General features: G+C 35.5%; 1 protein-coding gene across 1 annotated transcript in view; it reads left to right on the top strand.

Annotated features, from left to right (window-relative positions):
• Positions 1 to 22,435, top strand: part of CPNE8 (copine 8) — an 89,816-nt gene extending 67,381 nt beyond the window's left edge. The window contains exons 13-19 of the mRNA XM_026868559.1: positions 3,303 to 3,349; positions 4,104 to 4,285; positions 6,168 to 6,295; positions 9,973 to 10,075; positions 13,436 to 13,493; positions 15,956 to 16,029; positions 22,061 to 22,435. Of these exons, the coding sequence (XP_026724360.1) occupies positions 3,303 to 3,349; positions 4,104 to 4,285; positions 6,168 to 6,295; positions 9,973 to 10,075; positions 13,436 to 13,493; positions 15,956 to 16,029; positions 22,061 to 22,249 (781 nt within the window). The 3' untranslated portion in view covers positions 22,250 to 22,435. The remainder of the gene's footprint in view (positions 1 to 3,302; positions 3,350 to 4,103; positions 4,286 to 6,167; positions 6,296 to 9,972; positions 10,076 to 13,435; positions 13,494 to 15,955; positions 16,030 to 22,060) is intronic.
• Positions 22,436 to 26,907: the final 4,472 nt, after the last annotated feature.

Raw genomic sequence — 26,907 nt, 5'->3', positions numbered from 1 at the left:
ACTTTCTTCATTTCTTGTGGTAGCATAAGGTAAAATCACCTGTCCAGGTATCAAAGAGATCATGTCTTTCTATGCCAATGAAATTCTGGCAGAGAAGTGGTGATCTATCCAGCTCTGAATCCATAAGGCACATTGCTGTGCTTAGATATTCTACCTGAGTTCTCCTTTGGACAGTACAGTCAGCAGTTCAGTCTGCCTAGCCAGGTGTCAGTGTTTCTGACAGAATCTAGCTTTTCACAGAATCACAGAGTCATCTAGGCTGGAAAAGACCTTGAAGATGATCTAGTCCAATGGTTAGCCTAACACTGACAGTTCCCAACTACACCATATCCCTCACCTCTATGGTGACCTGACTCTTAAACACCTCCAGGCATGGGGACTCAACCACTTCCCTGAGCACTCAACCACTTCCCTGAGCAACCTGTTCCAATGCTTCACAACCCTTTTAGTGAAGAAATTTTTCCTAATATCCAATCTAAACCACCCCTGGCACAACTTGAGGCTATTTCCTCTCATCCTATCGCTGTTACGTGGGAGAAGAGACTGACACCCACCTTGCTACAATCTCCTTTCAGGTAGTTGTAGAGAGAGAGAAAGTCTCCCCTGAGCCTCCTTGTCTCCATACATATGTCGTATGATATATGAAACAAAATGGTCATTGAAAAATTAGGGCAATCACAGTGCAGGTTTGCCCTAACAGAGTTTGTTCTAGCTTTCTTTGTTCTCTGTAAGACATGAATGACATTCTCTGTTGTCATGAGTCCATAATACAAAGTGACAGTTGCATTATGAGTGGGATCCAGTTTCCTGAACTGCATAGGCATTTAATACCATTTTAGACTTCCCAAAATGTCCATGGTGTAGTAAGTAGCCTGGGGGATCTAAAATAACATTAGGAACCTATATTCAGGAAACTCAATGTACAGTCATCTATAAATTGTAGAAATCAAGTAACTGGTTTAAGTTCTCTCATGTTTTTCAATAGCGGTATCATCGAAATGTACATACAGATGGAAACAAATCTAGAGAAGTAGACATCTGTCTTGATCTTATTTTATATCATGATTTTTATAGTTGTCAAATTGGCAGATACTGTAATGTGCATACTTTTCTACTTGGACAAAAATCATAGTCCAGACTACAGTACATTGTAAATGAGAGGGGGAGTTTTTCTAGCTTACCCGATGGGTTTCTGTTATCTGGAGCAGTATACATTTAATACAGACACAGCACTTGGAGGAATACTCCAGAAACTAACCCTGTCAGTCATTACCTGTAATTAATGAACACTGACTTTGTTCTTTTTGCCATTACATGTGGTTTTAATAATTTTTCTTTTTGTTAGCCGTTTTCCTTTCTAATCTTCCTTTACTGTGCTTTTTCTTGGTTTTGTCTTGAATTCAGAATCCATGAATCTCTATTTCTTCTTACCAATTGGATCAGAATAGCTGATCCAGGAAATGAGTTTACAAATAAGTGTTGCTGTTCTTATGCAGAGGAAAAGTTGTTTGAGTTTGGGTTTGTTTTTTTTTCTCAGTGACACATTCATCAGGACTCTGAAGGTTTTCTGTACTTGATGTACCTGGTATATAATGCTTGGAGGAGTCTTGTTTTACTCTTCAAATATTACATCACACCAATGCCCTTAAAATTTAAGGTCAGGCAGATTATAGTCCCAAAGCAGTTTTGCTTAGCAGTGCCAATAAGGACTCTAAGAATAAATCTAGGAATGGTAATGTATGACTCTTTTGTTGTTGTTTTTCCTAACCTGTTCTTATCTGAGAAAGACAACTTTTCTGCACACTATAGTGATGGTGGTAGAAGACTAGTTAACATGCATTTCTTAGGTTCTTTATTCTTACGACTAACAGACGGTGCAGAAGAACACTGTGGTTAAGAAGCCACAGGGCCTGATATTTGGGTGCAGATCAAACAAAATCTGACTTGTCATGCCATTAAAAATTTTTTGGTGAAACTGCATAAAGCAGAATGCAGAAGTAGTGGCAGAAAATTTTTCTTATAAAGCTAGGTCTCTGAACTTTCCAGAGATTGCAGCAGCTTTCACTGTTTTTCCTTTGTTGAAGTCCTCATTGAGGCCACAGTGTTTTTAGACGTATTCAGGCTACTCTTGATACTGTGGGCATTGGTAGGCAAATTTTTACCACTTTCTGGAGACAGACTCCACCTGTAACGTGTCTTAGTTTGTGTTAGCCTTGATCAGTATAATCAAATGATTCCATGTGATTTTTTTTTCATACCTAGATTTTAATGAAATAAATAGTATTTTTTTTCTAGGTGTGTCAGGCTATTTGAGCAGTAGAACTACTACTGCAAGGCCAGATGTCAGACTGTTGATGTTTAATCTAAAAGTGCATGAGTTAAATCTATTCAGTAACTTTCAAAGAGCTTTAATCTTTGCTGATTTCATCATTAAGTTCATAATAGCACACACTGAGAGGCAGAAATTTAAAGGAAGATATAAAAGACTCAATCTGAGCAAAAAGTCAATTTTCAGATTCATATCAACTCTTTTTCCTGGTAGAGCCTTACTAGCTAAGAAATTATCTCCAAAATGACAGTATTTTGTCCTGAAGGAAGTTGTAGAACAGAACTGCGTTTAATTGGATTGTCACTCTGTAAAAGTCTATTAATGATTCATTTTTCCGACAGTAAGTTTATGTTAACAACTGATCCATGCACAATAATGGCTTTGTTTAGCTACTGCTGCAAAAACAGATCTTTATATTCCTGCCTCCAGATTTTACTTTTGTCTTCCAAGAATTACCTTGCTATGCTCACTCAAAGTATTGACTATGTTCACAAGAAAGAAATCCACTGTCAAAAACTATGATATCTTGTTTAAAGATTTTATGCATAACATGATTTTAAACATGTTCTGATTGAAAACACAATTTTAGTGTTAAGAAAAGGAGCAGATTAGTAAAAGCCCACTTCCCTTGTTAAAGTCTTCCATGACTAGGGCTAAACTATGTCCAAGGGAAAGGTCAGTGTTATTGTTGAAAATTAATTGATAATGTTTATGGATGTTTATAACCTTATTAATGATTTCGGATTTTTCATAAAGAATGAAAAAAAGGAAGGATGGAGTAAAGTAACTTTTCAGTGTGTTAATAAAATAGTGTTGTGTAGCTCTTGGCTGGAAGATAATAAAAGAATGTTTTCAGTGTTTATTTGCTATATTAGGAAGTCAGTGTCCTGCAGTTTGTCCACAAACATCTCTTGTTTATTTTTCCACATAACAATAAAACTATTAATAGTGTTTGTATTTGCTTTTTCTACAGAACCCAAATCAATTTCACAGTAGCTATTGATTTCACAGCCTCAAATGGTAAGAATAAAAATAAACATATTTTGTATGTATGTGCTGTGTTCATCTTTAAGTGTACATGTGTATATCAGTATTCTGCTTAACTTCATTGTATTATTGATTATCTGTATGCCTGGCACCACCGGGACCTGGGATTTCTGAGCAACAGCTTAGAGGCCTATTCCTGTCCAGAAAAGCAGGGATTACAGAACAGATAAAAATTGGAAAAGCTACATATAAAATTGAATAAGTAGGAGCAGTTTGCAAATATTTGTATACTTTCTGATTATTTCGTTGTTTGTTTGTTTCTTTATTATTGCTGGGAGAAAACTGGCTAACTTAGAAGACCCCGCTGAGAGGGGCAAAAGAAAGGAGTTTCAGGTGGAGTGAGGCTGAAGTGGGGCAAAACAGAGATAAGTTTTGATCCTCCTCCAAAGCTGCTTTCAGAATGTCATAATACTTTTGTAAATTTCATCTAAAAAATGTATATCATATTATAAAATCACACAAATTTACAAGTCTCATCACAGTTTCTTGCTACCCTTTCAATGCTGAAAAAGTTTACAGCTACTACTGTTAAACTACTAAAAATGTATCCAGAACATTGCATTTTTACCAGATACAACAACCATGGTTATGTATATAGGAAATAAGTTCATTTTCTTTTCATGATCTTTTCTTTTCAAATTCTGCTTTCTTAGATTTCTATCATTTTTAAGAGAGAAAATTTTGAAGTGATTCAGTTTTAAAGTAAATCTGATCCTTGCTTCAACAGGAAACCCTTCACAGCCTACTTCACTGCACTACATGAATCCCTATCAGCTGAATGCTTATGGCATGGCACTGAAAGCAGTAGGTGAAATAATTCAGGACTATGATAGTGATAAAATGTTCCCAGCTCTAGGTTTTGGAGCTAGACTGCCTCCAGATGGAAGAGTATCACATGAATTTGCACTGGTAAGTAAATAAATATTTATATATTGTTTTAATTTTTTTACTACAACAAAAGTGTGGGCAATTACTGGACAAGTAAAGAACAGAGTATGTGCTAATTCTTCTGTCAAAAAGACTGTTTCAAATTTTTTCATTGGTCAAGTTAGAGAATTCCAGAGTCAAGAAGTCCCTGTAGGCCAAAAAAAGTTAATAAAGTAATCATCTTTAACCTTGGCTGTAGCAGCATGAAAAACAGATGCTTGAAAGACTTCAGATTGAAGCTAATCTATTTTAAGAGGCAAGTGAGTCATGATCCAAGATAATAATTCATTATTACTTTTGTTATTGTTCTCTCTCATTTTCTGGGATCTCTTTATCTTTTACAGGCTTCTAGTTTAGAGACATAGAGATAACTAAATGGACTATAAGCTGAGGTGACAAAACCAAATCTGAGTCTGGTCCATATGCTAGTTAAATTACAAACCTAAAATCTAATAGGATTTTCCAGAAAGGCTGATATGTTATAACTGATGGTTGTGATTATGTGGATGTTTATCTACTTGCTTGAGTTTTTTGTTCTTCTCTGAGTAGGATAAATTTATCAGAAATAGAGCAAGTGTTGGTATATCAGGTGAGTTTTAGTTAGCAGTAAAGGCATGGCAGAAGACTGTGATTGTAGATGTGTGTTTCTTCTGTCAGCCTGTGCTAGAATATAGTGCCACATTTTGACTAGAAATTCAAAACATGTGCAATTGCTGATATTAATTTGAATCACAGACTCTCTTTGTACTTTCATGTAGCAAGTTCAAATATATCGGTACATACAATTTTAAGGCTATTAAACCAGCAAACTTATTCGTGGCAACTTTCAGATTTGAAAGTTGTTTATAAAATTAATTCAGTTAATTCGTGAGGCATTGTGGTGCTTTTACAGAGGAAAAAACAGTCTTCTTTGCTTTCTCCATGTATAAACATATATAGATGTCTCCCATTTAATGCTAAGCAGTGTTTTCAGCACTCTCTTCTAGAGTTCTAGGCCAGTTCCATGAAAAATCCCCTTTGCTTTTCTAGATTCTCAGGGAGACTCTACCTCAGAATGAGATACTGACACATTAAGCCAATGAGGTGTTGAGACATGAAGGACAGTAATATGATTTGGAAGGTTTTGAAGCCTTACATGGATCATTTGTTTGGCCTGACACTGTCATCTATCTGGGATTTAGTTTATATGTTAGTATTGTCATCTGTAAGTAGGTATCCTTGTTATAGAGTCATTACGGAGACAGGTAGTAAAATGCCTACCCAAAGAATTTACAATCCCAGCCATTTCATTGGATTCCCAAAGAACAAGTTCCTTTCTTCATCTTCATTATACCAGGTCAAAAATCAGTTTTCCAATGCAGAGACACTTTACCAAAACAATGAAGAATTTATAGTTTACCTTATACTCACATAGTGTATGAGCATCAGGCTCTGGCTACCATTTCTTTTTTTTCACATTTTGAAAATAAGAAATCACAGAGGCAGAACTGTGCTCCTAAACATGGTTCCATTTTTACATCTTCCCTGTAATTCATACCTTAAATTCACACAGGGAATTGTCTGTTACTGTTGTATATAAGAAAGACTCTGTAATTCCACTTAAGAGGGTATTTATGTCTAGGAACCAGTTCCAGTGATTCAGACTGCATATAACATGAGGCTGCTAGAACCTCCTTCCCTAGGCAGTTAACACTCTCAACCAGTTGTGGCATTTATATTGGGCATTTGTAGTAAACTCTCTGAATAGATCCTAGAATGCTTAGGTCTTTGCCATTTAAAAATGTACACTGGGTGGTATTCTCTAAGCTGTATCATTTTTGCTTCATAATTACTTTAGTGATTAATTATCTCTTATTTTCATTAGAATGGAAACCCTCAAAATCCATACTGCCATGGAATTGATGGTGTAATGGAGGCATATTACAGGAGTCTAAAATCTGTACAGCTTTATGGACCAACAAACTTTGCTCCTGTAATTAATCATGTAGCCAGGTAAGCATCACAACAGGTTCTTCACAGAGTTCTCTTATTGTCAGTACAGCTATCACATATAAAAGGCTACCTGATGCTAAACATTGAGCAAGTTATTTACAGTTGTTTTGTTTATTCAGTCTAATGTGATTAACATGTGCCTTTGAGTAGCATCAAAGACCATGTGCTAGTATTATGCAGAATTTCATTGCTGATTAAAAATAAATAGAACTGATCCATTTGATTCACGCTGTGTTAAAATTTTAAGAGAAATCATAGTGAAAGAAAATTTTTGTGAGATCACTCTGCCATCTTCCTTTTTTGTCCTTTGGAGCACAAAATTTTTGCTTCACAGAAAAGACATAAATCTATATAAAAATTTATAAAATGCAGCGGTTTTAGGCATATGTAGTTCCCCTAATTTCAAAATGTCCAAAACGTCAAACAAAATTTTCCAGGCCTCTCTGTGGCAACAATTCCCAGCTGCTAGTGGTAGTGGTATTGTTAAGGCGGTAGTGCAGCAGCCACTGTTGGGAGTCATGGTCCTGTGTTATGCAACACCTCATCTCACTTCTCAAAGTAAAACCCTCCTTGTGTTTGTAGAATTTTCTTAAGAAGGATAATGTTGCCTTGTTTTGACAGACAAGATCTTGACTTGAGTATATCTCCTTGTGTTGGTATATCTTGAGTATATCTCCTTGTGTTGATATATCTTGAGTATATCTCCTTGTGTTGGTATAGGAAGTGATACGGCTCAGATGATTTAGCTGAGTAACTACCTGAACAGATTTTCTTTTATTTATAGATACAGAGAAAGAACTAATGTTTGTAAAACAAAGCAATAGGGATGTGTAAATCATTGTACTATTAATGTCTTATTTATGAGCTTGCAAAATAGTTAATTTTAGCAGGAAATATTTATTTACTATCTGTTCATACTGTTGTTAGTTCTACAGCCCAATGAAAAATAATTTGCAAATTCTAAGGTGCAAAGAATTTTCTGTGCACCCCAGCATGGATAGATAGCTGATTTCAGTTATTTGTCATTAGGATTAGTTGTTCCATATGAATCATACCATACAAATTATGTACATGTATATTCCATTGCTTGTCTTTAGCAACTAGCTGTCTCCTTTTAATCCTTCCATTGACAGGATCTCTCCAGTAGCATTTTTCAGACTCTGAGGAAATATGCCAATCTTTGTCAGCTGAATTCCATATATGTGGCATTCGGTGTCTGCATTAGCCATGTTAACTGGAAATCGAACCCATTGACTTTTCTGGCTCTTTCTTCTTCTTTGGAACTGGTCATAACAGCAGAGCTGGCTGGTTCAGAATTTGGCAATTAACCTCAAGCATCCTGTTCATTGCAAAGATTTAAATTCTTGATCTAGTCCATCAAAGCATTGGCATAAATTGTGTTCCTTTTTTCACCAGTTGTTTCTCAGGAATGTCTGTCAACTTTTGCAGAATTACAGAAGCTTGTCACCAGCATTTCTAGTTCTTCCACTGAACTTTTGTCTAAGTATCAAGTTGTTGCAAACTGTGTGAACTCCTTCTGGTAGCAAGTCACACTACATTATAGTGGAAAAGCTAAGTATCTTCATGATGGTTTCTACTGCATGATCATCATTAATACAATCCATGTACCAGTCCAGTTCTCAGTAACATCATTTTTCTTCAAGGTTCAGTTTCTTGGCTATTATACTGACTCATAGTCACGGTACTAAAAATTACGATCTAGCCTGAAGTTACTCTTTGAACCTACATTCTGTCTCAAAGAAATTTCTTCTTCTCACATCCCTTCCGCTTAAAAATATTGCTCTGATGAAATCTCTGGAAACAATGTCAGATATTACTATCCTGTTGTGGTCTCGGAACTCTTCAGAAACTCTTTAAGCAGATAATGAGTTTATTATCCTTCCCCATCTAGGGAGTTGTCTAAACTACACCACATTCAACATAGTGTCTTCTGTCATCTCCCCTCTGCATATAAGATCTTTCTTGGGAAATATTTCAGAATGTTTTATTCTGTAGAAAATTTTAAATAACAAAATTTCTGTTCCATTTCTTCAGTGTAGGTATGTAGTCAGTATTAAGGGCTCAGAAAGGATAATGAATTTTTAATTTACTCTCTCATCATCTCTTGACACTGCAGTCATCATTGAAAAGATTATAAGCATTGTGGAAAAATTAGGTATAAGAAGTCTCCGCATGGTAGTGAAAAGGTATTCCATAGTAGGTCTTCCTAATCTAGATATTTAACTGTCAGTCCCTACTGCCAGCATGCAGATAGATGATGTTCAGCAGGTTCATTGTCTGTGTGGCTTTTCTACCCATCTGTATCTTGGGGAGGAAGAGGGAGGAATGTGATGACTTTCTGTAAATTGTAGATTCCATTTCACACACATTCCTCCACAGTCTTATAAATGTAGTGTTTATAGCATCTTATTTATTGGGAATACTTGCTTGAAAATGCACTGCTTAACATCAGAGTTAGAATTTTCTAAGCAAATGCAATCATCATAAGTATCATTAGAACATACCCTGTTCAGTGACCCAGGCCTTTCATGTTCAGTGACCACTATGATAGTGAGTTCTTTGACATTGTCTGTACTTGAACATATACTCCACAGTATTCATATGAAGACTAATTTTATTTTTTTGTACTGTTCTCCATACTGCTCATTGCTACTTTTATTACGTAGTTCTACTATTTGAATCCTTCACAGCACCAAGAGCCTTCATGAAAGGAGAAACTATACTGGCTGCTGTCAAGTGAAGCAACAAGTAGAGCAGCCTGCTCCACACAAACAAAGTTCTTCTCTAACAATATAGGATACTTTGACCTTGGAAATTGAAGATAAATGTACTGAAGTCTTGGTTTCTGATATGCAGGCCATAGAGAACAATGGGGCTGCTCACTATGTTTCAGGACTTTCCAAATCTTCAAAGCTGGTCATTTTCAAAGATCAGTTGCTTCTTGGGTCCTCTGGCTGAGGAGGAGCTAGAATGGCACTGGATGTATTTTGTCTTGCATTCATGTACAGCACAAGCTTGAGTCTTGAAATGACATCTGTAGGTGGTGCAAAGAGATGAGTATCTAAACCAGGGTTGCAGGGTGTTCAGCCATTTTACAAATGTGCACATAAATGTGAACTGTAGACCTGCAAGCATGGTCAACAGTAAGTAACCTGTTCTTGTAAAACAGAAAAAAAAAAAAAAAAAAAAAAAAAAAAAAAAAAGAAATATTTATGCAATCTGCTGATTTCTGATAAAATTTCCTTGTGCTATAAAACCAACTATTCAATGTATACCCTTCATACCAAGTTATGTTCCCCAGAGGTAATTACTGTTAAATAACTTAGACTTTCTAATGACTCATGATTCTGTAAAGGACATTCTGTACATGCTCCTCCTGGTAGGGATATAGTTCTGATTTTTCACTGATTCAACACACACAGATTATTAACATCGGTATTGTATTAGTTATGTTTTTCTAATGTTAATGTTCTCTTTTAAAAGTAGAATGTCTATCTTAATTATGTATTTCTTTACTTTTGAAATCCATTGCGTCATGTTTCTTTACTTTCATTAGTCCTGAGTAGACAGATTTCTAAAATGTAACTTCTTTTCATGTTAGTTCCTTTGTACAAAGAGGTTTTTACTATTATAATGTTGCTCTTTTCTTCCCTTAGATATGCTGCTTCAGTAAAAGATGGCTCCCAGTATTTTGTTCTTCTCATTATTACAGATGGAGTTATTTCTGATATGGCTCAGACAAAAGAATCCATAGTGAATGTAAGTTTTGCTGAAACTGTTGAAATTTAAAAGAATTATCTTTCTAGGAATTCATATTTTAGGCAATAAAGTAAATCAGTTAATATTTCAGGCACTATATTTCTTCTGTAAATTAACCATTTTTTCTAAGCAGCAGAAGTTTATTATGCATAAAGCCAAAAAGAAAGCAAAAGTTGAATCTGAGCTTAATTAGTGCTCTGTAGGAAATTATACTCTTCTTTCTAACACTGTATGTTCATATGATTTTCCTCATTTGCCTCTTGCCTCCTCCTTCCTCATGCACATCCCACCATACAGGTTTTCATAGTGAACTGTTCCTCTTTCTAGTAATTGCAGACAGCTTTGATCCCCCCCACCTTCTTTAAAAAACTGCCCCAAACTTTCTGATCCCAAATGACAAACATACCAGTCATCTAATTTCCTTCTCAGTGGTCCCCTAGAATTTTGAAAATTCTTAATTCTTTTTCAGTTTCTGCATTATTTTCAGTATTTTTCTCTTCAAAACTGCTATGCATATAAGTAATATTCTGTATTATGAACAGGTTCCATTTTGCTTTTGCCCCTGGGAAATGTCAGATGAAAGTACACAGAGAAGCAACTTCCAGTCAGGGTGTGAAAAGATCTATGCTGATAGTTTTGAACATACCACAGTGGATCTAGTTAATAGTGAAGTGGTGGGTGAAAAGGCTACATTAAGATAATTAAGCATCATGTCAAAGTGAGTAGTGTAGAATTAGGTGGCGTATTTTTGAAGGCCCACTTTCACTACCTCCTGTAGAGATTCAGTACTGTTCCAGTTTGTAGGGTGCACATGAAAATATTACTGACATTTTCTGTCTTTCACTGGAGAGCAAGATGCCCTCAAGTTCTAGCCAGCAGCACACAGACAGTCTGTTGTCAATAAGGACACCCACCTGGTATGTTTTTACACCCAAAGCTATAACTGTGTTTAAAGGTACTTCCTCTCCTCTTCCATCTTCCAATTTTAAAATAGGATAAACTGTCTCACTTTTAAAGGAGCTAAACAAGGTTTTAGCTTGGAATTTCATCCTGTAGTCTAGCCTAGAATTTTGAAACAGCTTCTTTTAGGTGACAGAAAGGCTCTGTGGAGAAAAATGAGCAGCTCTTGCTTTAATTCACCCCTCAATTCGAAGTCTGTAAGAGACCAGCAAGTCCAGTTGGCTGTTATCTTGTAAGATTAAGTAATTTGCCACTAAGACATAGAGAAAAATCTTGTTTCCAGTAATAGTTCATTTCCAGGAATTATAGTTGTTAGTCTGCAACTGTCTGGAAATACAGCAGATGTGTTGTTAGCTTGGAATGAGTGGAAGCTTGAGAATATTTGCTGTCTTTTCTTTTTATGAAGATGCATTCATTTTTCTGTATACTTCTTGAAGTGCTGAGCACAGTATAACATGACAGAACTAATTAAATACTATTCAGTCTTAGTAATATCCAAAATAATAAAAAGAGCAATGATGTTCAATGCAATACGATAGGTATAAAACTCAGAAAGAGTATATTTCAGTTTTTAAAACTAACTGTGCTTTTAGGCATCTTTCTCATTACAGCATATATGTCAGACACATTCTGTTTTACCAAACGGCTTAAAGGTTATGCTGCCGTTTAGGAAATGCCCACACTTATGTTTATATGCAAAAGTTTAACTCTGTCTTTATGCTGTCCTTGCCACTTACTATTACATATACATTGTATCACATAATACTGTGTCTGTGTGAATAGGAATCTCTTTAAAGGATGCTTTCTTTACTATCAAGCAGTAAGATTCTAGAAAACACCTGTAAAATATGTGTTCTAAGAAATGCCTTCATGTCTCAAAAACATTCTCTCTCACTATTACTGACTTACGCAATGCACTGTAATTCAGTTACAGCTACACTGTATTTATGACCCTGAATCACAGGCTGGTTGATGTTGGAAGGGACCGCTGGACATCATCTTGTCCAACCCCTCTGCTTAAGCAGGGCCATGTAGAGCTGTTTGCCCAGGACTATGGCCAGATGGCTTTTACTGTTGTCTTCAGTAGCATATTAGTATTTAACTAACAAGAGATTATTAAATTTTTTTTTTTTTACTCTGTTACAAAATTTTAGCTGGAAGATTAACTATGTAGTAACACTTTGTAATGAATTTGCAGTCAATGTATAGTATATAGTGTATAATGTGGAGTGGTGTAGAACATTAAATAGTGATTTATAGAGTGGTGTGTTGTCATTGTTTTAAATAGCACGTTTACAGTAATTAACTGTAAATCTTCTGCTTAAAGAAAGTTGAGATAGAAGATAGAATGAGAAATGGTGATAATGTATCTAAAATGAGAGTATCTTTTAAATGAGGGAGAAAAACACTTTATATTCCAAAAGAAAAATATAACAGTATCTTCTAAAACCACTTGAGTTCAGTGAAGCAGAGTTTAATTTAGCAGAAAGTGTACATCTATGATTTTTGGCCAGTGTATACTTCTGTTTAAAATTACTATAGACATTTTACAGTTCATCAGAATATCTCAGTAAGAAACTGTTGACAACCCTGATGTTTGGTAGGTGTTTTTTTCAAGTTGTTACCCTCCTCAAAAGAAGCAGTTTCAGATAATTTCTGTAAACTAGCAGATATCCGGTGTTACTCTCAGGGCAGGAGAATCCAATATTTATGATACTGTCTTCATAATTTTGACAGTTTTACAGAAAATTTATTCAGGGAAGGCCAGATACCATCTTTGCCTTGTTTCATTGAAAGAAAAAGATAAAGTAAAATTTAAAATCTTACCATAACTCAGTTCAATATCTTGTTTACTTTGTGACACGGATAACTGACTTGAATAGAATTTCATTCATGGAAGAAATCTAAGATACAGATTGCTTAAATAGATGATTTCTTAAGAAAAAATTTCATAAGATCTATGCAAAAAATAGTGTCACATAGTTCCAAGCAGCTGTGTAAAACCAAGAATCAGCAAAGTACATTTAAATAAATGTCAAACTGTAAGGTATGTGTTTGCCATTATTTTCAGTTTACGAAAGTTTCTAAGATAATAAATTTGTCATCTTAGTTGTCATATTAGTATTAAATCCTAATGTAGTTTGTTGTGTTTAATTATGTTCCTATATGATTCAAAGACTTTATAAGGAAAAAATATATTAAAATAATCATCTATCTTTCTGTTTTATCCAAGATATCTTTTACTACTTAAGCAGACAGTTTACATGACTTTTTAGGCGGGAAAAAAATTGTTCTTTAAAACATAACTTCTGTGTGTTTTTTATTCAGATTGTCCTCAGATCTCACATATTATTGGCAGAGGTTATGTAATGCATTAAACCTCTTTTTCTTCTTTTGAAGGCTTCAAAGCTTCCAATGTCAATAATCATAGTGGGAGTAGGACCAGCAGAGTTTGATGGTAAGTTTTCTAGTGGTTTTCCTAGAATTTTTTATACTTGTTTATATTTTAGTAATATGTGGCTTTTCAAACAAATACTGTTCTTTAAAAGAGCATAATGTGGAACATGCAGTGAGCACTGTTGACATTTCCAGCTGGATTGATTGATAACTCAGTATGATTACAAGCTACCATGTGGAGCTGTGTAGCCCCTCAGGCTCTCTGTTCAATTCACAGAACCATATGGGGGCTCAGCATTTACAGAGCTCCAGAAGATGAGTGGAAAAAAACCCCACAGTAAAGTAAGTATACTTAAGTAATGTTGAATTTCTTCAACGTGGATATTTAGTTGCCTTGTGAAGTGTCAGTTGACTGAAAATATTGATCATCTGTTCTTACTGCAGTAATAAAATACTGAGAAAAATAAATGTATTTGAGGAGGTGATCTGGGTTAAATTGTGTTTCACTAGATAACAGGAGTGAGCCTTACTGTATAGCAGCATTAAGAGAATATTACAGCAGGAGAGAAATTACCACAATTATTTACATATTCTTTCATGTGATGTTCAGGAGCACCACTTTCTATTGCAGTAACTAAGCTGCTTTAGTTATTTGGGCAGATAATTATTAAGTGTCATTGTGTATATATCATTGCACTATGAAGTGGAGACATTCCTTGTGTATCTATTCCTCAAAGTCCTACATCTTTTTTTTTAATTCTAATACTTCTGGTTAGACAGTATACCTTCTTTTGTACATGAAATATACTTAGTACTACCACAGATGTATAATGTAAGGAATCGTTAATGATTTAAATGTTAATTCTTGTACAAATATTCAAAGAATATGAAAACAAGAGGAAAACAAACAAACAAAATATTCGAGGTTGACTTCTTTATGCTTTCTCACAAGTGGTATATTAGTGATAATTTTAAGTATCTTATTCCTTGAAGAGATTTTCCAGGTGGATGCATACAGTTCAGATGATTGTATGCTACAAACAGTGAGAAAAGGGTTTATCTTCATAAATGCATATAAGGGAAATCTTCAAACTTCATTTTTACCCCTGAATTCAACTTTAGTTGTATGTTACTCTTCTCTCACGCCTCCTTTGCCTTTTCCCTTTCTCCCTGTTTGTCCAGTCATTGAGTTTGCCCAGGTTCCCCTTAACTCAGTCAGGATATATAGATTCTGTCTTCTTTTTACTTCTGGACGTCCTCTTTGTAGAGTTCTTGGGTGTCGTCCCTATCATTTTTTTAAGGCAGGATTCTGTTTGTACTAAAGGGTACAGTTACCATCTTTGGACCCACATATCTTTGAGTATACCTGCCTCAGTGAAATTCACCTGTTAGATGTGTGCCAGATCTGTATTCCCTCAATGCCCAAGAGGGCAGAGAAATTACTTTTCCATCTGCAGAACTTCCTTCTGGAAGAAACAGCAGACTCCATGTCTGATGTGAGTTGTGTCTAGGACTTCCGCGTCAGCAGATGTGGATGCTGAAGAAGTGTTTGTGTACGAGGGTGTATGTTCCAGGCACACAGTCTTATAATTCAAATGCCAGTCCAGCCTCAGTTCTGCTGTAGAGAGACTAAGCTACTCCTCTCCAGATATCACTGCCCCCTAGATCTTCCAGCCCCTGGGGGCTACCAGAGGGGTTCTTAAAAGTCTGGATCTCAGAGAGATGGCACATACATTGGGCAGAGCTTTACTTAAGGAAGTAAGGATGACTATAACAGGTCAGATCAAGAGTCTGGTTTGCTCAGTGTTTTGTATCTGACATGGCCATGAGTGGTTATCTAGAGAACATGAAGAACAGAATAACCAAGTATGATACTTCCCTGAATATTGTTTTAGATTTGAATTTCCTGAGCGGGATGTGCTTTATGTCTGTTTTGGAAATTTTCAGTGGATCTCTCCTTCAAATACTTTTTGAGTCTCTTGGTTTGAACACATGTACATTTTTTGTGTCAACGGCATCATCTGGCAATGTGCCCTACAGACCTACTAATTTTTTCTTTGAAGAAACATGCTCTTTTGTTTGGCTTGAACTTTGCTCCTGATAGTATGAATTTAATAATTTTTCTTTTTAAGAACTCCTCATTCCTATGCATTATAACAGTCATTACTTTTCCAGTATGAATGTGAGTTATTACCGCTTTGTGTTATATCCTGTGGTAACTTCTGTAAGAATAATTGGTGAAGATTAATTCTTCTCCACCTATGAAAGTATAAATGTAGCCTTACCAAAACAGATATACTTGCTGGTTTGACAGCTGGAAGGATAAGGACCTTATAATGGTCTGCAAAATAACAATAAAACATGATGTATTTTGTAGCACAAATGATCTTAAAGAGTTACCTAAATAACAATTGTTGGTTTTGTTGCCTCAAAGTATAAATAGAACAAAGCTTTTTCTCAGTAAGACTGTTTTTGTTGTGTAGCTGAACTCATAGGTTAATTCATTTTTTATCTTTTTTTAAGCTATGGAAGAACTGGATGGTGATGTAGTGAGGATTTCTTCAAGAGGAAAGTTTGCAGAAAGAGACATTGTGCAGGTGGGAGAACAAATTTACTCTAATAGATTTTGCTGATCCTGTTTGTTTTGAACTCTTATTTCTATATTCCTGACTTTCATAATACCTTAGCACTGACATACTTTATCTTGGGGTGTTCATAACAAGCTCAGAAACTGTGATACCCATAAGCTTTTATATAACACACAGTTGTGGATCTGCATTCATTAGGAAATGACCCCTAACTGGCAGCACATTGATAGGGTCTTGGGGTTATACAGCCATGGGAGAGGAGTTAGTTGCCTCTGTACTGCAATCTCACTGTGGTTCCATAACGAAAAACTGCAACTTTTGTGGAAGTCAGTAATACTGAGACTTCTAATGAGTGCATTTGAAAAGCCTAGGGTATCTTTCCTTGTCTCTTAACTGCAAATCCAGAAGACCATGAATGTCTCCCAGTTCCTATGTTGCATCTGCCACACACAACAATGCAGTTGTCTCGTGATTTAAGGAACATCAGATTATAGCTGGAACAGGTTGCCCAGAGAAGTTATTGATGTCCCATCCATAGAAACATTCAGAGTCAGGTTGGATGGGACTCTGAGCAACCTGATCTAGTTGAAGATGTCCCAGCTTATCGCAGGGAGGGTTGGACTAGGTGACCTTTAAAGGTTCCTTCCAGCCCAAACCATTCTACGATTCTATGATCTGTGTTTACATGACTGAATCAAGCCCTAAAAGAGTGCTAATCTCATCTGTATTCCACAGACACCTCCATTTCACTGCCAAAGTCCTCTGATTCTGTTCCTGCTCTCTCTAGTCATTCAGTCAGCCTAGTAGTTGTCATTCAAATCTATGCAACTACTGACAGGGTGGTATAGCAGTTTTGCATGTACATACACACATACCTTAATTCCCCCTCCCCTCAGAGATGCAGATTTCTAGAACTCCACAGGTTGTCCAAATTATGTACTTCATCCATGCTCCAGGCACCCCATCTTGCCTTCTGATTACCTACCCACCCTGCGCAGAATTTGTTTCATAGTTATTTTCTCAATCAAATAAAATTAACTAGCTATGCGTTTTTTATTTTCTTGGGACACTAGAGTGGAACCAAAGAAAGAGAAAGACGTTTGATGGCTCAACACACTATTCCCTGCTTGCTTAAGTAAAGTATTAAAGAAGTTGACATTTGAAAATCAGCAAACTACTGAAAAATTTCTACCGTAGAAAGAATGATACCTGTCTAAACTAAGTCTTTTATGGAAGGCATCTTCTGCTGGAAGTATCTGAATACATTTATGAAATAGAATATTTTAGTTGGAAGGACCTACAACAGTCATCTAGTCCAACTGCCTGACCAATTCAGGGCTGACCAAAAGTTTTAAAGCATGTTATTAAGGAGATTGTCCAAATGCCTCTTAAACACTGACAGGCATCCTTAGGTTCAAACCTTACTTTATATCTGCCATTCCTTCTTCTCCCTTTATTCCTCCTATTTGTCAAAATTCATAGTCTTCACTTATTTTTCCTCTTGCTTATTTTCACTTATTTCTTTCCAATCCAGGTTGGATTTTTATATTATTGTTGGTTAGTAGAATATATATACACATACATAAAAAAATAACTGAGCTATATGAATAGCTCATATTGCAGGTGATAGTATTTTAATAATAATTAAGGTCAGATTGCAGCTGATTAACTTTGAAATGTGTGTATTTTTTTTCATTTATATATGTAGGAACTGAAACTTTTCAGAATTTTTAATGTTACAAATACCAGTATGTGAATGTTTAAGGATTTGGTAACTGCTGATGGATACAATATCTCAATCCAAGGAAGTGTTCAGAACATGTATATGACACCTAATTGTATAGTTATTTTTGTTTAGAATACAAAATAAACAAGTCTTCATAAATATATGGAAATTAAAGTGATCAGATCTTTCTTCTCAGTCTTAAATACTACATTAAAATTTCCTCTTTTCTTTTTTTTCCTAAATGGGGATCAGAAATTAGAATAAGATGAAAGTAGCTAAATTGCCCTCATAATCTGTATGGATATACATTAAAGAAGGTCATGGATTCCTGAATTACTTTTTCTAATAATTGAAAAAGAGGCTTTTTTCATTTCTGTAACATACAGAGAAAACAGCTGGTGGTAGAGTGACATATCAAAACTATTAAGACAAGTAAGACATGCTGGGTGCTTTAGTCAGTGTTAAGGTAATTATAGAAGTAGGGAAGAAGTAAGGTAAGTATAGAAGTAGGGTTGAGGAGAAAGTGGACAGCTGAACAGGAGGCAAGAAATAATGTTTTTCATTTTGTCAGAGCCCTTATAATGTTCCTTGGTAGGCCATATTGGGCTAGAAAGGGGCTGTCTGTTATGCTGTATGTCTCAGTGCTGTTCAACAGAGCAACACGTGGAGATCTGCCTCCAGATCTGGAAGTGCTTCTGGATCCCAAACTAGTATTTCTGCAAATCCCTGTGCATTGTCAGATATTTTAAAGCTAATTCAGATATCACTGGCATGCATTGCACTTATGTTTAAATGCATTTAAAAATTTGCAACATATTATGCAGAATTTCTCCAGACAACAGCAGCTCCAAAAGCTGCTCTTTTTACATTCAAAGTGCATAAATGAATAATTCTTCAAACGTTATAAACAAGATTTGTGAAAATTATTTGCATCAGAAATATTCTAATTTCTGCTGAGAAATAAAAATAATATGCAATGAATATCCTTTTGTATTTTTATAGAATTAATTGCATATCAGAAATGTGATAAAACATTTATTTACTAGTAACATATTTCAGTCAGAACTTTTCCCCAAGCCATATTGAATTACCTGAAGGCAGTATTATTTTGTGTTCCTTTTCTGCCTAAATACTAACAAGTACATTATAGGCTAGCTAAATAAATAAAAATGGATAATGTCAAACCCTTTAGGTACAATATGACCTTTATTTTATATCTGGCAGGACAAAACTGATTTGCTTTTATAAAATTAACTACTCAAATATAAGAAGTTTATCTTTCTGGTATATTAGGTTAGTTAAAATTAGCTAATGAAATTAACTGATAATTTAACAGTCAGTATTGTGAAATATTTTAATTAAATTAGTAAAGGAAAGATTTTCCTCTAACAGTGAGTCACTGTATCTATTATACTTACTACTGACTGCAATTCATATAAAGATGTGACCTTTGTTATTCCCTCCTCGCTGGTATACATACGTATTTTAGGGACTGTATTACATTTGTACTAATTATTCCTCGGTTTATTTCATTTGTGCTCCTTTGTTATCCTTTTTCTATTTAAGAAGTTTTAGGAAAATACTCATAGTAACGTACCTGTTGTTTCTCTTGAAATTTTTGTATATTAACCTTTTAAATTAAACTCTTAAACTATAGAAAGAGCACTTTACATTCCATCAGTTTCCCTTTGGTTTCTCCTACATCTTTCATTCTATTCCTCTGCCATCTCTACTTCTACATGTCAGCCCTAGGCCTTGCTGTCACTGCCAGCTGTCCTTGTATATCTATCTGTATGTATGCTTATCTGTCCATAGTTCCTCCAGTTCCTCCAACATCTATGTACTGTGAGGGGAGGGAGAACTAATTCAGGCCATCTATGTTGTATAATTGCATTTCAGCAATTATACTGTTGAAATAACCTCCCTTTGCTGCAGAACAGTGGTCTGAGTTTACATGTCTGCAGACTAACAGGTAGGATGATCTCTTGGGATGGGACACATTTTGTTCTTTAACTCAGACTGCATATTACATTAGAAAATTAATAACTGCATGAGGGGGAAATCAACACTAAGCTTATCCCTTCCCAGCTGAATGTGTAAACCAGGAGGCTACAGAGATGCTTGTTTTGTTTTGTTATTCTTCTGACTTCATGGTTCTGGGGACAGTCAGATGTATTCTTACAGAGAAGTTGATAGAGTTTAAGAAGGAACAGCCTCTTGAAACAGGACAGTGCTGGACTGGCTTCTAAAACTGCTAGAGCTTTTTTCTATGAAATGTAAGAGTCAGTACTAATAAATATCACAGTATGTGCTTGTCTCTTGTATTGCAGAGTTACTGAGTAAACACTGAAATAGTTAAGACAGCTAATTATGGAAGTGCAGATACTTGCTTCCTGGCTTAATGACCTAAAATCAGTTTCCTTTTTGCCCGTTGTGCTCCTGCCCTTATGCCTGATATGTTCTTGAACACAACACAGTGAAGAGCTAAAGGATGCTCCTATCTGGAATAAAGGCTACTCTCATTGCTCACTACTCTTGTAGTCTTACTGACTATGGCAGCCTGCAGTAGCTGGCTCTGCTTGAGCATCAGGGTTGGACTGAAGGATCTCTAGAGATCACTTCTAGCTTTAACAGTTCTGTGACTAGGTCATCATCTGCTAAGAAACTACAGATCTACTGCTTCCTGGGGAATGCCCTAATTAGTAGCTGTTCACGCTTAATTTGGTGACAGATTTCAGTTTAATTCAACGTAGTTCAAATACCTAATCCTGAAACCTTTTATATGGCAATTTGAGACCATTTTCAAGAGAGTTATGTAAAGAGTCATCTCTTACTTGAATTCTAAACACCTTTTAGTAGGAGATTGATGCCTACATGTGTTTTGTAAATCCAGGGTGTGAAGTGCTTTCCAAAGTTGTTGTAAAAATGATTTAATTAAGTTCAGATTCTTTATTGCTGAAACATTGGGTTTGGGTTTGATTGGTTTTCTGATTGTTTGGTTGGGTTTCTTCCCCAAGAGATTTTTATTTGTTTCATATATTTACTAGATTTGGTTATTTCTGTCTTTCCTGGAAAACTATCAGGATCTCAGAAATACACTGTAGGCTAAACTCTCACTGTAATACAGTGTTCCTCTAAATCTTGAAATCTTCAGTGCTTTTTAGATAAATGGAATTTAATCTATAGCCTTGGTTGCTGTGCATCCAAGAAAGCAAAATTTGTCTGGTTGGTATAATGGGCAAAAGAGTCTTCAGATTTTAGAGTTCAGCCAGAAGATACGAGATCTGTGGGTCTGACTTCTCAGTCAGTTCTAGTTTTATCCTGGAGTACAACAGTTAGCAATTAAATATTTCCTGGTTTGGGGTGGGGTTCAGAGGGAAAGGCACCATAAGGCTTTGAATTCCAGCACAGCATTGCCTAGCATATCAGTATCAGAAGTAGCTTTGGACATTGAATCCCAATTTTGAAAATTCACCCAGATGTTGCCCTGAGATATGCTCCAGAATCTGAGCAAGAAGCAGAATTTCAAATCAGCCTTCCCTTTGGCATAACCTATTAGCTAGCTTAACTCACTATATCTCTGCATGCTGTCTATTGTGAATAAAAATCAAGGAGCCTAGGTTGTTTCTTTTTTCTATACCAGCAGCACAAGCATTTAATTAATTATTACAAAATCCTAGCCAGAGCTAACTTTTTAAGGTTAGATCTGCAGATCTGGGTATCACGTAACAAGCTCTTTTTTTTTAATCCAATCCTTTTTGCTTAGATTTTTAAAACACGTTTGTTAGTATCATATAAAAAGTGTTCAGGTGCTTCATATTTCTACTAGGTATAATGCAAAATGGTCAAGAATATAAAGTCATCCTTTCTGTTTTGTTCAGTTCAGATGGTAAAAATTCTATTCACAAACTGCCAGAGCAGGGGCAGTCTGGTAGGAGAGCCCCATGAGCAGGAAATGTTAACGAAGAATAGCTTTCTGAGACAGTTACCTCCTTGTATGAAAAGGGTTGAGAGAGAAACCAAATATACCAGTGAAACACATAATTAGCAGTCTGAGCTAGCCATGGCTTACATGAAGAGCTTCACCCAAGTGAAAGTATGACACTTTCTACTAGAAGGTGGATTTTTGAAAATTGAGATTAATGTGTATATATTAAATATATAATATAAAATACAAAATACTTATATATAAAATATGTAAGGTAGCATATTCATGTACTCTAACTCCCTAGATAAAACTTTCTTATTTTTATATTAGCAGATGTATTTTGTTTCTGCATAATGACTTGTGTGAACATCTCTCTTGTTTTGTAGTTTGTGCCATTCCGAGATTACATTGACAGAAGTGGAAACCACGTTTTAAGTATGGCAAGACTTGCTAAAGATGTTTTAGCTGAGATCCCAGAGCAGTTTCTGTCCTACATGAGAGTCAGAGGAATAAAGCCATCACCTGCACCACCACCCTATACACCCCCAATTCACGTGTTGCAGACTCAGATATGACTGCTCCAAAGTGCTTAGCATTTATCACAAGTCAAGAGTCTCTGGATGCAGCAGTAGCTTCTGATAACATTTTGGAGCTAGAAAAATTTTCTTCACATACCAAAATTCTCCTATGGTTGCATGAGCAACTGGAAAGCTTAAATGCTAGGAGAAAAATGTTGATGTTCTCCCCTTTTTTCTTTTTTTTTTTTTTTTTAAAAAAAAACCAACAACAAAACCCCTTACGATGTTTATTGGAGGGGAAAGCACAAGTTGGGATTTCAACTCAGAAGATATTGTCCTCTCTGGATACTGTGTGTATATAAATGTATAGGAATGCTATTACTCTGTATCAATGTTTACATGTTACTATTTTTAAATTTCAGTACTTTTATAACTATTCTTAAGAATAAAAGTTTGGAACATTGACTCACGTCTCCTAGCTTGCAATAGTTTGTCACAAGATAATGAGAGAAGCAATATCTCTTTGAATGTTTGTCCAGACAAATACAAATGAAAACTAAGAAAAGGACAAATAATACATGTTTTCCAATACCTGAATTGCTTCAATCAGTGCTAAGTAATCCATTCATCTCACAGTTTGAGAATAAACTCCTAAACTGTGAATAACACAATTGCATATGACTTATGACTAACTCCAAACTTTGAGGGGGAGGTATGTGTATTTTTTCAGAGATTCTCCAATTTCTAAGTTTGTCTAAGTTTACAGTCTTTTTAAGTAGTTACTGAAGCAAACTAGAAGAGTTACTTGCTATAAGTAATTAAAGAAAATTACCTCAGATCAGAACTATCAGAGTATGATAGTTGACTCACTGAGCTCATTAAATCATACCATGCATTCCTTAATGCACTGGAAATTTTGTATCAGAAAAGTCTTTTGGAGTGATTACAGCAGATATTTTATAATTGACCATTTTAAACCTAATTTAAAATTGTAACTTTTTTTGTCTAGATTACCCATTCAAAGGGATGCTGGCTCTTAATATTTGGGTTTAATATTGTCATTTAATCACATTTCCATTAAGGGTGCATGAATGATAATGTTAATTAACTGGTTTAAAAATTGCACAACCATGTTGCTTTGTGCACAATTTTGTGTACGGATCTGCCCAAAAATTTTATTATATGCCTGTTCGTATATAATTATAAAATGGTTTTGCATGTACAGTTTTTACAAAAAACATGGTTTTGTGAGTTTGTGTCAGATACATTTTATTTAGAACTAATGGCCTTAAATTTCACAAAACTCCTGAAATGATTGTGAATTGCCTTCAAATACTGTTAAAACTAAACATTTTAATTTCTTTGTGTCACAGTTGTAACTGTCTTGTAATGTACCTTTTTTTTCTTTGCATATAACCTGTTTATTACTTCTGTTTCTTACTACTGTATGTTGTAAAGTACAGTATAAAACTAAGGTGCGTTTTTTAAGCATGAGAAGTTTTTTGCCAGAAAGCTTATCTTCAATATTAATGGCATATAACTATGTAAATGCAGAATCTTCCATTTTTAAATATATTTAACTTCCTTTAACTATCTCATGTGGGAAATTAATTTTTCCAGATAATTATTCTGTTAGTAAAAAAAACCCAAAAAACAAAAAACAAAAAAAGAACTTTTTTTGTAAAAATAAATCTTGTTTTATTTTTATTTCAAAGCGGTTTTTACATAAATATGGACTTTAATTTTCTCACCAAAATACGTATTTCTTAGTGGATTGATGTTGCATGAATGAAATTTGATACCTGGCAACTATAAATTTTGATGAAAGTGCATCATAAAGAATGTTTATGTCTACTGAGTGCTGGTGGTGTTCTTCCATCTTCTGCATTTATTTTTCATACTTACAGTGTTGGTGCTTTAGCAATAACTGAATTAATATTGTATTTCTGTTGTTTCATTTGGTTACACAAATCTTTATGCTGACCTTTGTATTGGTTCCGTGTGGCCCATATATTTAACAGGTGTCCATTCTAAGGCCAAAACTACAAACTTCTTTTATTCAGAGTAATTTATTAGCTCTCATTTCATTGACACCTTTCACTAATCCAAAGATCAGTCTCAAAATTATTTGAATAACTTATTTAACAAGTGAAGGAACTTTTAAAGATAGGTATTTCTTAATCAAAATTGGGTTTCTATCCAGCCTAAGTACCAGCCTGTTCTATTCTGCACTGCTGTTTTTTCTTCTGTTTGGTATTGACTTCAAATTCTAACATATGTAATGGAAATAAATAGGTGTGATCAGTGGACTAAGTATTCTAGTGGGTAAAGGAGACTTTTTCCAGACTTGTGACATTCCCTGTATGTTTGACATCTTGATTCTGTAATGTGTATGAGAATCATTATGTAGACTCACCTAGTAGCCTCAGTCATCCCAGTATTAGAGATGAGAGTGAATGGTCAGAACTTGAATTTCTTCAAAATATTACATACAGCCATTTTTACTTCTGGCTTTATTTGTAAGAGTAATAGAACACAGAAATCCTATTCCTTCCCAAGAAATGCTAGCTGCTACAAAAACTTGATAATTTGCCATGACTATGAGTAGCAGAGAGTATTTATGTTTAAGAAAGGTAAAATGCAACATTAGGTGACAGATGAGTTGTCCTGAAAGGAGAACTGTTGGCCTTGACAAAAGCTCTCTTCTTCTTGTGTCCATCTTAGAACAGATATTTTCTTTGTAATGCATGCAGAAAATGTTATGGCACAGTGCAAACTGTACAAATGTTCCTACAAATTAGGAAGGACACTCATGGAGGATGTAATTTGAGAGCGACTATTTTAGGTTTGATTCTCACTAGTGAGAAATTATTCACTAATCTGGAAGAAGAAACTGGTTTGATCTTAGTTACAAAATAGAATTTTGTAATTTTAGGCAAAGATGGCAAGCTATCAAATCAGCTCACTTGTATACACGAAAAGGTTAAGTGTGGTCCCCCGGGGATGTATTTGAAGGAGAGGAACAGAGTTCAGGAGAGCAGGTATTCACTGAAAAGACATGTTTTGAAAAATTGGAAATTCTCACCTAAGTAGGGACAGATGAAATTCACTCCAGCATACTTTATAAAATGGCTGAAACAATCAGAATGATAAATTATTATGATCTTTGAGAAGTAATAAAAGGACACACAATGACAAATTATGCCAATGCAGTGGGAAAGTAGGGAGCATAATTAAGAGGCTATCATGACTAGCAGTTCTTCAAACAGAAGAATCAGCAAGGATAGAAAAGGAGAATATGTTGGTGTGGATAAATGTAAAAGATAGCACAGTTATGTGTGAAAGAGGACAGAAAAACATAAAATAAATTATTACTGCTGAAGTCTAGTAAAACTCATGCTAGAAAGGGGAAAAAAAGTTGAGTCCATTATTTAACAAAAGAATGAGCAAATAGTAAATCTAGGGAAAACTGAAATGCTCCATGTTTTTTTCCTTCCGGCTTCACAGAAGAGGGATAATTGCTTAATTAAATAGTCAATAAAAAAAAAAATAGACTTAGGTTTACATCTACCAATAAAAATTTGATAATAATACACACTTTTGAAACTATTCTCTTGAAAAGCAATATAATGAGCTTCAGGATAAAAGTGGGAAATAGCTGCTTTAACATGACATTTTAAAAGCAAACCAGGAGATAACTGCCTCATTTGAAGTGTTATGAAATACTACAAAACTGGTTAGACTGTTCAGAAAAATGCTATCTGTCTTTCATCATCAAGCTGGAAAAATACAGCAATTGATATTCCATAGGAACCTGTCTTCCTTTTGGTATTATTCAGTCATTCCCACTGATGACACAATATATAAAAGATGGCTATTAAATTAGCAGATTATATCAACTGGAGATAGTTTAATCACTTCCAAAGATGGGATTAAACCTTGAAATTATTTTTATGAATTGGAAAAAATACCTGAAACAGGAACAAATTCAGTCAGGACAAATAGTTAAGAGTTCTTAAGTAACAAAAACTACTGCATAGTTGCAGTACTTTCTGGCTGTGCAGCAATTCTGCGAAACAGTGTCAGAGGTTATACTGGATCACAGAATAGACATAGAGGGGAAGGTGTCTAAGTAGAAGTTTTGAATATAGGCCACCTGAGATAATGATTTCATTGTTCTCAAAATAATAAGGCCTCAGCTAGTGTACCAGGACCCACTTTGAGGCTTCAACACACACGTGGGTCAAATGGAAAAAGTCACAGAAGACTGTTAGGTCACCATGGACTGTTAGAGCAGATTGGGCAAATGATCAGGGAAGGTTTCCGTGGGGGTAGCCTTCCTGCCAGATATTGTCTCTAACTCTTTTTGGTGACCACGGTGAACTACTACAGCAAGGGTGGCTGCATGAGATCAGGACAAGCCTTACTGGTGTGAATGTCACTGGCTGCTTGTGGCTTGGATGGGCACACGCTTTGCTGGGTAAAAAACTGTCTGGATGGCCGGGCCCAAAGAGTTGTGGTGAACGGAGTTAAATCCAGTTGGGGGCCGGTCACGAGTGGTGTCTCCCAGGGCTCGGTTTTGGGGCCACTCCTGTTTAACATCTTTATTGATGATCTAGACGAGGGGATCGAGTGCACCCTCAGTCAGTTTGGAGCTGACACCCAGTTGGGTGGGAGTGTTGATCTGCTCGAGGGTAGGGAGGCTCTGCAGAGAG

This window comes from Athene cunicularia, assembly GCF_003259725.1.
Source record: "Athene cunicularia isolate RWA chromosome 1 unlocalized genomic scaffold, athCun1 chr1_part2, whole genome shotgun sequence".
Classification (NCBI taxonomy): Eukaryota; Metazoa; Chordata; class Aves; order Strigiformes; family Strigidae; genus Athene; species Athene cunicularia.
Note: the sequence above shows the minus strand (reverse complement) of the source record. Positions and strands in the feature narration are given on the sequence as shown.